Source organism: Simochromis diagramma, unplaced genomic scaffold (assembly GCF_900408965.1).
Source record: "Simochromis diagramma unplaced genomic scaffold, fSimDia1.1 OVJJ01000481.1, whole genome shotgun sequence".
Lineage (NCBI taxonomy): Eukaryota > Metazoa > Chordata > Actinopteri > Cichliformes > Cichlidae > Simochromis > Simochromis diagramma.
The window spans coordinates 2,257,840-2,271,887 of NW_024386898.1; the positions used below are offsets into that span (position 1 = coordinate 2,257,840).

The window sequence follows — 14,048 nt, forward strand, 5'->3', positions numbered from 1 at the left end:
TTGTTTCATATCGGAGGGGTTTTAATTTAGCCCTGTGTTAGTGAAAGGGGGTGCCGAAGGAGGAAAATGGTAAATGTGGTGTCCAGATTGCAACTGTGTTGAACATAAGGTCTTCAGAGCAGTCCTTCCCTCTGGCTTTGACGGGATAGAACATACCACATTTATACCACTGCCCATTACTTTGCGTGGCGTGGTACAAATTACAGGTTGATGAGGAGATTGTGTGGGCCCACTTAACAAGAAGCAATTATTCAGGCACCATTAGAAATTTAATGGCAGCTTCTGGTGCATTAATTAGTGAAATCTTGCTCGTAATCTGTTTACTGTGTAAATTTTTAGATGCTTTAATCTGTATACAGAAGGATCTGGAAGAGCATTGGTGGTTAATCTGGTGGTGTTTGCTGTGAGGTGCAAGTTTGCAGTAAGGCATCACTGAGCACTTGTCAGGCCTGTTGAGCTGCAGGCTTCAGAAATACCACTGGACCTCTTGGGTCAGGACAATTACACCAACAATTAGACCCAGGATGGGTACTTATAACAGCCACTTTAATGGGATTGAGGTCCAGAGCACACGCAGGCTGACTGACACAAACGCAGTCACTCTTTTGCCCCGTGGGCCCCCTCAGGTCTCCGCTAATGAACATCATTAGTGTTTATAGGAAACAAGCTTTTATCACCTCGTCAAGGCTGGAGGCCAGGCAGCTGAATTACACAGTTCTGCACACATGTGCACACCAAAACTGTGCCACACTACCTCGCATATTTTCCTGCCTTCAGTGTCCCCTCCTCTATGCCGGTTGAGGAGGCCATCTCTTTTCATTCGGCGTCCTCTCGTGCAACTTGTTTTTCTTTCCTTCTTTCATCCTCTCATCTCAGTCTCCCCTGTCTCTCTCCAAACGCTCTCCATTTCAGAATTATTATACATGGATTTCTGCTGTTGCTCTGCGTGTTGGCCTCCATCTGTGTCCAATCAGAGTGCTATTAAAATACACAGACACTCACCACATGGACCAGCAAACTCTGTGGTTCATCAGCTCACATATAAGCCTGCATTTTTAAAAATGTATGAGAAATGCATACTTCCAAATTGTAATTGGGACACAGGTAGTCTAATTGTTTGATTTCACCAAAACTGTAGAGGATTCATGCCGAAACTAAGTGGCAGTTAACAGAATATGCCAGAGTTTTTCAGATGCTTTTACATACAAATGCAGAAATGTAAACACACTGGTTCTGCCTGTCTCCCAACATGATGAGCACTTCAGTGCAGGAGAAACACAGGGTGTTATGGGTTTTGTGGGATTCGTCTCCTCATTCAGTTTTTCTTTTATGAATAAACAACCTACACAGTAACAGGGGTGCAGGACTGTGGCTTTCAGTCTTTTCTTCTGTAGTTTGGTCATCTCTGTCTTTCCCTTCTTAGCATTTTGTCAGAGAATTATTTTACTATGTAAAGAAATGCAGACTTTTCCAAAAGACTTTGATCACTATGTGGAATATACCAAAAAAAGAATGTGAAAAATAATTTTAACCTTATTCTTTTTGGTCGTAAATTTTTACAAAGAGGCATTGTCAAATGTTGGAACACAGAAATTGATTGAATTATGAAAAAAACATGTGATCATAGTGAGTTTTGATGCCAGGAACCCATTTCCAGAAAGGTGGGACTGCAAAAGGTGTGTAATGGTCAAACCAAATCAAAAACAGACAAAAATAATATGTAAACAAAAGCACAGAGTTTAACTTAACATGACTCAGTAAAAACAGGTTCCAGAGAACTGCTTTAAAATAAGTAAGGTCTTTCTTGAAAAAGATGGCTGGATTGCAGCATCTGTATGGACAAAAGTACTGGACCACCTTCACCTAACACCTACAGGAGCTGCTTGGCCTTGGAAAACCACACCATGAAGCTCCCGACAGTTTTTGCGTTGATGTTGCTGTCAGAAGAGGTTTGGAACTCAAGACTTGACTTTTGTGCACTGTTCATCTCAGCACTCGGTGACCCCCACTCTGTAACTTTACATGGTCTGACTCTTGAGTTGCTTCCCAAATGCCTCCACTTTCAGTTGATTACAGTTTATTGTGAAATATCTAGAAAGGGAGAGATTTCACAAACAGACCCGTTGGAACAGCGGCCTCCTACTGCAGCACCCTGCTCGAATTTAGCGAACTCTTTGAAACTACAAAGGCAGACTGCCGGACTGAGAAATGCAACAAAAACATCTGAACTGAAAGACTAAGAGGTTTCCTTTTAGAGTGTATTGCCCTATAATCATTACATTATCACTTAGCATTAATGGTGCTTTCACAGGTGTGCAAGTTACCTGTGCTTTGTGCGCCATCACGGATGCTGTCGTATATGTTGCTTTCAAGCGAGGTGGTCCCTAACCGCATGCAGCATCCATGAATTTAGTTCAGTGGGGGTCGTATTTCTGGATCTCGTTGATGTGTTTTTTTTCTTTTTTTTTTTTTTTTCTTTGCAAAAATAGAATATTGTGCATTTAGCAACAAACTGTTTCAGTTGTCATTGGAAGTGCTGCTGAGCCAGTGTTGGGATTTCCTCTGCAGTATTGTCTGTTTTTTAATGCACTTTTATCGGTGGATCTTTTCTCTGACCAATTTCTTGGTCGCATCTCAGAATAGCCTGCAAAACGTCTCATTGTAGGTGGTGTTATCATCCAAATTTCTGGAATTTTGCATTGTAAAACACTATTTTTAAATTCCTGAGCTACTTGCCCACGCAGCCTTTTACAGAGTGGTGAAACTCTCCACATCTATACTTCTGAGTGCCTCAGCCTCTCTAGGATACTTTTTTTTTGAACACCAAATTTACTTATTAAACTTTTTAGTTGTGATATGTCCCTGTTCTACCACTTGGTTTTACAGTCATAAAAGTTTTTCTCTATTTCTTTTAACCTGAACTAACCTTTTAAACGTGTTGCTTATGCTAAATTAAAACTTTGCATATATTTATGTTTATCTTTGCACAATTTACAGTGAAATATAAGACAATCATTGTCATATTCATTTCTGTTCACATCATCCGTCTTTATTTTAGGCTTCTTCCTTAAAGCTAACTTAACCATTCAAGTCTGAGATAAAGTGTCTATAAAGGGAATATAAGCTCATTTTTGTCCTTGAAGGGTTCACAAAATCCAATTATTCTAATTCAGCAGAAGTTTAACTAAATGTCTCCCTGAGCAGGTTGAAATAAACACACGGTATACCACCTCATGGCTTTATCAAGCGTGCTACACACATAGCCCTGTATTTAGGCCATATGTGAGTGATTTGGGGCTGCTGGGAAGCTCTGGGGTGGTTAGAAGTGTTCCAGGGAATGTTTAGATTGTTGTCACAGTTGCAAGGACACAACCATTAAGCTGTCGTTTGAGGTGATGCACAGGTCAGTCTGACAAGATCAGGCTTGAGCGCGGTACGAGCTTATAAACAAACACACTCTCATACACACACTCAGGCAGCCATTGCAACTCTTGCATGAGCACTCACATTCATAATAGCGCTCAAGTGTGTATGCTGAACGTGCGTTACGAAAAATCATCTTGTGCTCTTTCCTTTTGACAAAGCCTCTGGTGTTTTAGTGATAAATGGCGCTAAAACATCAGACCAACAGTTTCCCCCAGCTATGGATACACACACACACTTTTAAATCCGCTCAGCTGTTGCATCAGGCAGTGCTTTATCGAGTTGCGGTCATTGTTGTCCTCCACCATCGCCAGCTGACTGTTTGCCAAAAATGTTCATTTTTATTCTTAAATCATCTGTCGGTCGCAGCTAAAGCTCAATAAAACCTCATAATCTACATCTAACGTCATGTGGCCTCTGTTATGGAGCTGTTAGGTAATTTAATTATCCTTTCCTATCCACACAAGCACGCGCGCACACACACACACACACACACACACACACACACACACACACACACACACACACACACACACACACACACACACACACAAAAATGACCTCTGGTATTGATTGTGTCAGGCAGTTAATTACACCTGGGTACCCAAAGGCCTGACCTAAAGGGATATAACTTTTATTACCAGTTCTTCTTAAGAAAACTGTCAGTCTGCTGGGGTCACAGAGCTTCAGGGAGGTGTGGGAGTGGGTGAGAGATTCTATTTGGTCAGGTTTAACTTGGTCAGAGCGCAGGCCCAGTGGCGCACTGGATTAGTGATCTAGCTCTCTCAGTGTTGTGATAACTAGCAACGTCTGTGCTTCTTAACTGCGTCCAGATGAAGGCTGGAGAAGGAGACGGATCCTGTTACTAGTACGCTGAAGAAAGACACATACACAAACATAAACCAATACCCTTGCTTAATATGACTTTTAACCCCAAACCCCAAGCCTCTAGATTTAAGCCTCTGGGATAAAAGAAGTCAGCTGACTTGATTGAAAAACCCAGCATGCAGTAACCCTGTGAGAAACACAACGTGTTACAAAAACTTAACAGTTTCATTAATGGAGGGAGGCCCGGGCGCATGGGTGCTCACTTACACCCGCATTCTTTCGTGCCGCAGGGGGAGTGCAGACGCAGACATATATATAGGAGGAAAGCTTGGCAACACTCCACTACCGCCTGGTGAAATGGATTTTGCTCATGCAGGGTCTTTTTATTAAAATCCTCTCCCGGAGTGTTTCTGTGGCCAGTGCCCCCCCCCCCCCCCCCCCCCCCCCAAACAGCCCAACTCTGCTCCTGCTTTCACTCCACATTTGGGAGCCATTAGCAGGCCGAACGTGAGGCTACTGTACACCCCCACACATAATGCGTGAGGCCTGGCAGGGAGAAGCACGGTCTGTAATACAACATCATACAGGTGTGAGTGTGCAGAAAAGAAAGTGGATCAGTGCAAGAAAGTAAACGAGCGCTATTAAATACCACATTCTCGTTCCTCTGTGATTTATATATTTTTACATGCAAACTATACTGTGCACTAGAGTACTGCTATTGTTCTGACTAGTGACTATTTTCTCTTAAACTTTTCACTCTGTTTGCTTTCCCCCAGGCAGAATATGCTCCAGATGGGCCTGAGGTGGGCTACGGCTCCTTCCACCAGCAGTACTGGCTGGATGGACGTATTGTGGCAGTGGGGGTGATTGATATCCTGCCTACCTGTGTGTCCTCCGTCTACTTGTACTACCATCCCGACTTTAACTCACTGTCTCTGGGCTCCTACTCTGCTCTCAGGTTTGTTGTCAGCACTCAAACACAATGTGCTTGCTGTTTACGTGAAAAACTGCTGTGAAGACAGAAGTAAGCCACTGGGACATGATGCCAGTGGTGTTTTTAAAGGGCTTGGCGTAATAAAACCTCACCGGTGCGCACATTACTCACGGCAGCACCATAGAGTGCGTTACAGTTGGTCTTAAACGACCACAGCAATGATTACGAAATGCAACATGCGGCTCCTTTTAAGAAAGAAGTTGCTTTGTCTCTTATTCCTTTCATTCTTTCTTCCCTAATGTCTTTGTTCTGTCTTTGATGCTTTCTCACTTTCCTGCCTCTCATGTTTGCCCTCCTCTTAACCTCTCTCTCTCCCCCTGACTCTTGGTCTATTTGGCTCCTCCCACATTTTATCTTTAGAACTGTATACTATAAGTGCCACAGTACTCTAGGTCAGGGAAAAATACCTCTTTCTTCCCACTTGATTGGTTGAGGCAGTGCTCTGTTTTGCGGTTCAGCTGATGACAGTTCTCTCTCCCAGGTTGAAATAAGAGAACTCACGCATACTCTATAGGTGCACATATCTGGCGTTTCCTGTTAAAATGTAACCCAGTAATGCGAGAAAGGCTTTTAAAAATTTCTCTGCACATATGCGAGGGACCGGGTGATCTTCGCTTTAAAGTTGGTGTGCACAGGTGTTAAAATGGGAGTTGTGAGCGTTTATGTGCAGTCGCGCACAGGATCAGACTTTTCTCATATAGAGGGAACACCTCGGTCATCCTAAGCACACAGCCCACCCCTCCATCACTTATTATTGTAAGAGTCTGACTCAAAGAGTAACACAGAGTGCTTGACGTGTGGAGGAGGCCTTGGAGAAGGAAGCCAGCGGGACTGAAATCCTCCCACGTGTTTACAGACACCAGAGAACGGTCTTTGATCAGGTCTTGGACACTCCCTAGTCTGCTTGGACTGGCTGACTCTGTTCAAAACTTGCTGTACAGAATGCATGTGGCCCTCTCACCCCCTCTCTGGTCTTGCGATGCATATATTCATTACATTAGATGGCGTTCCTACAGCAGGCCCAGTTGGATTGTAAACGTAACTTTTCAGCCGCAATCAAGTTCATTCTAGTGTTTAAAAAAAATGTTGGTAATTTTCCTTTCTTTTTCTATTTTTTTAGTAACAAGAGTTCATGGAAAGTTCTGGAATTTTACACCATTACCTCTTTGGGAGTCCTGATTTGTGTATTTACTCACTTATCATTTTACAAATCACGTGTAGCGTTTAGATAATGTCAGAGCTGAAATAATATACGCCTGGACGTCAGGCAATACAACAATACTAAAACAAGTACAGCACTGTGCGCGCTATTTAGCTGTGTCAGTATGCTTGTATGTGCGATTCAGCAGGAGAAACAGGAGAGGGAGATGTTGAGAAATTTCTCATAAGAGTGCTGCTCCTTCTGCCACAGGCCCCTGAGGACAGAAGGAAGAGGGGAAGAAAAGAGGCGCATAATGAGGTGCCTGAAGCACTGTGTACAGGGAACACAGCTGGTGTTAAACCTGGATCTCTCTTACGAGGATGTCCTGATTATGTTGTCGTCAATGATCTCAAACCAAAATATACTGTATTTCTTAATCAGGCTTAATCTGATTCAGTGTTTATATTTTTCTGTAAACAGTCTTGTAGTTGAATGCGCACATAGCCTATGAAGAGTAAAAATAAAAAATAAAAAAATTCTAGATAACTAAAATATCCACTTTTAAAATACTTAAACGTAAATACGTAAATATGTTTGCAGTATTTTGCAACAAAATTGCAAAAATTGCCATTTGAGTCCAATCAACATGGACTCGAATGGCAAAAATTCCTGCAGTGGCCCCAGTTTTAACCACATATATATTATATAGATTACTCATAAATGCTGACACAATAAAATAAGTATCTGTGTGCTTCCCATCACTAGAAGCTCAACACAGTTCTTGTAAGATTAGGTAACGAAATGTTTCCACGTGCATGCAAAGCTGCAAAAAGCATCTCATAGCATGCATTATTATGAACCGTGTGCTTGCGTATGCACATCAGTATGAGGGAAGCTGTGCAGGAGCAGAGGGCTTGATAATTGGCTTGTGCTGGAGTGTCAGATGGCTGAAGAGGGGATAATGGCGGACTCGAGCTGCTGCCATGGGGGTGGAGGTGGGGGGTGTGAAGGCCTCAAGTGAAGGAGGCCTATGGCTTTTTGTGAATGGGCCCCTCGCCTCTCTTGACCCCCCCCTTCTTCCCTGATTCAGGCCTGCCGGGCCCTTTTGTGGTGAGGGGATGGGAACCCAGGAACCTGGCAGCAAGCGGGTGACCTTCTAGCACCTCTCTCTTGCTGCCTCTCTTCTCCGTCCCTTTCTCTTTCTTGACCCTCCTCTTTTATATTCTCCTCCTGTTCCCTCTCTCTCCCCCTGTCTCCCCCCCACCTCCCTTGCTTGGCTTGCTTTGTCCCATGTCTTATTTTTCAGTGCATCTATTTTAATTTAAGGCCTCTTTCTCTGTCTGTTAAGTCTTGTAAGAATGGGAATTCTCCCACTTCATTTAAGCGGGTGAAACACAGAAGTGGAAGGAAGAGTGAAACAAAAAGGATAGGGGGGGGGGAAAAAAGAGGAGCTGGAATTTAGTTATGGAATAGCGAAGGAAACGGCCGAGAGAAAGGAGAAAATAGGCTTTCAGTAAAAGGATGCAATTAAGGAAGAAGCTATTGGGGAAAAATAAAGCAGGCGAGACATTTACTGTATTTGGAGAAGGTGTATAAATCCTCCACGTTCTAAATCTTTATTTTACACACTCTCTTCCTCCTTTTTCAGCACCTTCTTCTCTGCTTCAGGGCTCAGGGCTGATAGAGAGAAGGCAATTGTTTTTGTGTAATGACATGAAACCAAAAAGAAGGCGAAAAAAAAAAAAACCCTGCCTTTTTGAGTGTGGGTGTTTACTTCCTCAGCTTAGGCACTGCTCTAGACATAGCAGCAAGTGCCATTTATATGCTGCTGATGGACTAACTTGTAAGTGAAAACACATTTTAAGTTAGTTGGTGTATTTTTTTTTAATGTATCAATTTGAATGTTTTATTAATTCCTTTATTGTTGCTTTGTTATTAAAAATTGATACTTTTCTGATGCAGCATCCCTGCATATGCAGTTAAAACTGTGCGAAACTCCGAATCAGCTCATCATCAGGGTTCATATTTTTCAGAAGAGTAAACACTGCAGTAAATAATCTAATTAACCTGACAATAAAATAACTGTGTAAATTGCAACCATGATTTTTCTACATGGGAAATTGAAATTGGTGCCCTGTGGTGCACAAACTCCAGCTATGAGGAAAGTGATGTCGGATCGAGCCATCCTTTTAAGACGCAGTGACACTGTATGCTGCTTGAATACAGTATGTGGTGTTTCAAAAAGCATGAAGCCTTTTCCTTACACTTAGCTCTCTGACAAGGTGCATTTGTGTGTTTCCTGCCACAGGGAGATCGCTTTTACCAAGCAGCTGCAGAAACAGTCTCCCAAGCTGTCCTACTACTACCTGGGCTTTTACATTCACTCCTGCCCCAAGATGCGGTATAAGGTACGCATTATCTCACACGTACAGCACATTTACCATGGTTATCACACTTTATATTGACTATATATTTGAATTTCAGCACTGGGGTCCTACGTTGTTGAGGTTTTGTAAACTGGAATTCACATATCAATGACTTTAAGTGTTTTATACTCTGATATAAATGCTTTTATATTTTAACATTTTAGTACAACAGTAAGAGGCCTGTTATGACACTGGTATGCTGGAGATTTGCCATCTTGTAATTCAAATGTACCTCTTCGCTCTCCTTTCTTGGGCCTTTTAGATCTCAGATCAGATCTCTGTTCTATACTCTTTCAGTTTTGTCTCTCTTGCCCATCATGTCTCAGGCCAGTGACCAACATGCTGTAATGTCTTTTGTTTGTAAAATACCAATATTAAGTACTAATATAGTTTTTCTTTTGCTGCATAATATTTATAGCTTTATAATATAATCACAAAGGGCCCTATAGATCTCTTTATATAAAATCCCAGCACCTGCCTTAATTAACATTACAGTCTAAATTACAATTTGGAATTCATTCACCATAAGTTTATCTGGATTAGCAACATTTATCAGTGATGGTTTGAGTATAACACAAGCATGAGTATATACTCAAATGCTCCTGTTAAAGTTTATTCATACACAGTCAGTATATTTGATGGAGTGAATGGAGCATGTGAGGGAAACAAAGTGATGGTGAGGACATCCAGGGAAGTAAGAGAGGATGAGGCTGCTGAAGACATTAAAGGTTTAGCGAGAGGTTACACTGGTGACAGCAGCCATAACTCAGCAGTGAGAAGAGTTCAGGACGCTTCCACAGAAATCTGCATATACACTGCAGTTTACCTGCTGTAGAAACTGACACAAATAATAAATGTGGATACACAGAGGAGCCAGGACTCTCAAACATAACCTCGGTTCACACCAGAAACCACTGAAATATCTATAGCTTAGGAGGATGATGAAAGAAAGGAGTCTTTCCAAGTGCTTTAGTTTAGCTAAGTTTTTCCCATTCTTTCTCTCTTTTTTCTCATTCATCTGCTAATTCCTCTATTTCACTGTCATTTCATTCAGATGTTCCCAGAGCTTGTTCTTGCCCATGGGAGACTGATGTCTTGTTGGGGATTATGGCAACGTGCCACATCTTTTTATCCATTTACATCTTGCTTTGGATAGTGCTTTGTCCAAATCCTCAGTTTGGGACTCTGTATATGGAAACATGAGTGTGTTTGCTCTATTTGTGTGTGTGTGTGTGTGTGTGTGTCTGTGTGTGTGTGTGTGTGTGTGTGTGTGTCTGTGTGTGTGTGTGTGTGTGTGTCTGTGTGTTGAATCTTGATCACAGTGTTTGTCTGTGAACTCTGTTACCACAGCACCTAACTCCTCCTGGCTCTGGTATTTACTACCCCCAGCCCCCCATATCTGCTCTTGTGTGTTTGCCTCTGCAGCGTGTTGTTCACAAACTCCCCACTCGGCCCTATTTTACCCTTGGGGAGGAACACAGAACGAGGGTGAGAAGGTTGCCCGGTTCCCACCTTTGGGCTTTCCCGATCCCACAGGAACACAGACACATTCAAATGTACTCTGAGCACATGCACGCTGTCTTGTGTTGTCTGATTTGCATATGAGCCTCAGTAATTCAATAATGCACAGAGATGCTGTGGAATTGTCACTTAGATGGGGCAGTGTCTACGCTGTTTTTGTGTTGAAGGTTTACTGGTTTCTGGATCTCAGCGCTGCCTCTCGGCTTCTTTAAAGAAAAACACACCAGCTCCTGAACTGTGCTGGACACCACTCACGCCCCATGAACACAACTTCCTCTCTCCATTTTGCACACCTTTCCCTCCCTTCTTTTCATCCTTGCCACTTTTTCTAGAAAGTCTCTGTTCCCATTACTTACTGTGACTTTTCCTTTAGTTTTTCTGCCCCTCCATTTGGGCCTTTGTCATGTTTTATGCTGAGTTGTTGTTTTTCACACCCAGAATCTGAGCTTTTTGAGGTGATATATGATTCATGATCTTAATGTTTGTTGTTGTTTTTTTTTTTTTTTACTATGTACTTTTATACAAGAGGCTGGAAACCTCGAATATCAAAAGAGACTTTTTTTTTTTTTAAGCAAAAACATCTGTATGGATACTCAAAACATATTTGAGGCTCATATTAGCCCATTAGCCCATTGACATTATTAATAGTTGTAAGTAGTTTAAATCTTTTAACACATGTGACTATTTTGCAGGAAGCTATTTATTTAATTGATTCTTTGGTATTGCTATGAAAGTATTGGACTAAAATTAGTTTAAAAATGTTATTTTTACCAAAAAACTGGAAAAGTTCCACCATTTTTCCTGCTTCAGAATGGGTCTTTGGAGGGTGATTACCCACCTAAGCACGAGTGGGCCACATATAGTTAAGGCAAAGATTTAGTAACAGTAACTCAGTCATCAAGGGTGTTTTTAAGCCACAGGGAGCCACTGAAGGCGGGCAGAAGAGCCCCATGTGGCTCTTTTTTGTGATCTGTTAGCGATACCTGTCTTTTACCCTCATTCTTCATCACTCTAATGGACTTGGCTGTCAGGCTACAAACTTTACTGTTCTGCAGGTTTCAATTTTGCAGGAGAGTTTTTTAACCAGGTCACATCTCTGCAAAGGAAACGCTGCATGCGAAATGGTTCGAAAACTCTTAACAGTGCCAGAGACTGGGCATGGTCCTGCAGAGTAGCCTTAAAGGGTCCTTGAAGACTTGGAGTCCAGCCAGGAACAGAGGGTTGCCTGGCCAGTGTCAGACCCTCTCCTTTGTTCTCAAAGCTGGGACTGAGTGTCCCACAGAGTCTTGCTGGTTTGGCTGGTGGGTTCAGGGTTTGACGTGACATCCTGCCCCTGGCTCCTGTCCCTGGTTCTTTGGCCTTGCATGGCCCTGTGATGTCAAGCTGTAGAGAGCAGAAGGTGAAGCTGTTGGAGGCTAAATGAGACCAAAGGTCTTGGCCCTTCTGCCACTGTTCTTCTTTCACAATGCTTCTCGTGTGTTAACGCTAACATTCATTTGAATTATCTTGCTTTCACGGATTCCATCCAGTGTTGTCAGTGTGTCTGATGACAGGAGAGCAAAGTCACATTTACTAACAAAAAAAAAAACAAAAGACGAACTTGTCACTGGATGCATGCATTTTGCAGATTCTCACAGACAATATGCAGCTTTTCCTAAGCACTTGAGTTTGACTGTGACCGTCCAATTATCTGCTAAAACCATAAATAAAATCCTTAATGTGCAAACCAGCTCAGGTTCTTCTTGCAGCGTTTTATTCCTTTCTCTTCAATCCAGCTTCAGCTGCTTGCAAGATTTCATTAACTTTCATTTGATATCTTTTCACTTTTTATTTTCGAGCTTCATCTGAACAAAGAGTCGATCCATTCTGCACTGTAGTGTTTTTTTTCCATTTTTCTTTTCCAGAAGTGCGTATATGCCTGAGCACTTGTCTGTGCAAGTTACTTTTGAGTACTGAATAAGCAGACTTTGATGATAACAAATGAAGCGCTCACCCACTTGGCTTAACCAATCTAGTACCTGGTCTTAACATTTCAAATGCTTTTCAAGTGTGGTGTACATGCTTATATACAGACACACACTCAGCCTTACAGAATACACACCCAGTTATACCCGCTTGGCGAGGGAACGAGAGAGTTGTATGAAGTGCCTCTTATTCTTGTTATTATTGTTCACAGTGAAAGAATGTCTCGCTCTGAGCCCAGGAAGCCATTAAATTTTCCACAGAGAACGAGAAAGAGTGTGAGTGAGTGAAAATAAGTGAAAAGAGGGAGGAAGAGGACAGATGGAGAGAAAGAAAGGAGTGACAAAATGTGTGCCAAATGAGAAAAGGAGGCGAGATGAAAAGCGTTATTCGTTTTCACGGCGGTACTTCACCGACTTTTAAAGAGCCCTTTCGCAGCAGCTGCACCTCTGTTTTCCTTTTCAAAGCCAGCTCCTCCTCAAACAAACAACAAACACTGTCAGAGAGACGGTCACTCCTACAGCAGCAGCCAGAAGTTTTTTTTTTTTTTTTGTGGGGGGGGGTTTCACATGACCAAAGCTTTTGAATTCAGTGGACCTGAAATAAATCCATCCAGGTGTCAGCCACTGTGCGCAAGAGTATGTTGGGATACGTGCAATGAACAAATTTGATGTTGGTTTCTGGGTGCAGCGTTTGCCTTAATCAGTGCGTGCCTGCAGGCTTTTCTGTCACCTGCTGCATCAGCTTAGCTTTCAGGACATCAATTAGACATGACAAAGTGACTCCCAGCTCTGGTATCAACACAGGAGCTCACTTTCACCTGCATACGAAAGGTTTGAAAAGCAGTACGCAGTCATCTTTTTTTAGATTTTCATAGAAATCAAATCATAGAAATAGCTGTCCCCAAAAAGTAAAAATGGAATAATCTGTATTAAGTCATTACAGAAGTGTATATTAATGTAAATCTCTCGAACACTCTCATCCCCTCTTCAGGTACGCAGTGGCAGGTTATGACATGCTAAAAGCCTCCAAGCGAGCCGCAGCTATCAGGACTCTGCATGTGTGTTATTTTCACTCAAGGGGCCCAATCAGACACTATGCTATGCGTACGTGTGTGACCTGACATTTTGTGTGTCACTTGTTGAGCGTCTTGGTAGATTAAGAGTGACGGTGAGTGAATTTGAGGCATCTCAGGGTGGGTGTTTCCCTACAGTAGCCCTCATCCCACCCACCCCCCACCCCTCCGGTGCGCGCGTGCTACAGTCCACGGCTTCGTTTTAAGGCAGCGTCAGATTTGTTGATGAGGGCATCGCTTTCTTACGTATTCCTGTTTATTATTGTTGAGCTCCTGGCATAAACATTATCCCGCTTTGGTAGGTTTTGATGAGTAGCAGTGAAACGGTTTACAGTGAACAACAGTGTTTATGTTGAACTGACGTCTAATGCTGTAGGCCCAGAACAGCGCCACGCCCCCCTTTTTTCCTCTTTCTTTCATTCTTTTTGTTTCTGTCCTTCTTTCAACATTTCTTAACAAAAAAAGGAGGGGAAACAGCCGCCATGCTGGTCGGGATGAAAGATTGATAGAGAGTAAAGAGATCAGATTGAAGAAACTTTCAGCTGATTCCATTCAGATGAAAACATGGCAACACGTTTTTGCTCTTTTAGTCTAATGTTATTACAGGCAGAAGTGATATCTACTCTCGCAGTGGTGAGGTTCTCATTTCTCAAATTGTCATCTGTGTGCGAATGTGCA

The 14,048-nt window shown here is 42.5% G+C and overlaps 1 protein-coding gene across 8 annotated transcripts in view; it reads left to right on the plus strand.

Moving 5' to 3' along the window:
* Window positions 1–14,048, plus strand: part of LOC120735222 (arginyl-tRNA--protein transferase 1) — a 51,643-nt gene that overhangs the window by 21,298 nt on the left and 16,297 nt on the right. For 7 of the 8 annotated variants that reach the window (XR_005696206.1, XM_040034455.1, XM_040034451.1 and 4 more), the window contains 2 exons: window positions 5,028–5,209; window positions 8,695–8,794. Coding sequence is in view for 7 of the 8 variants with exons in the window: in XM_040034455.1 (XP_039890389.1) it covers window positions 5,028–5,209; window positions 8,695–8,794 (282 nt within the window). In the remaining variant the exon portion in view is untranslated. Of the gene's footprint in view, window positions 1–5,027; window positions 5,210–6,656; window positions 8,125–8,694; window positions 8,795–14,048 lie in introns of those variants that run through there. The other variant, XM_040034456.1, reaches the window with a different exon arrangement.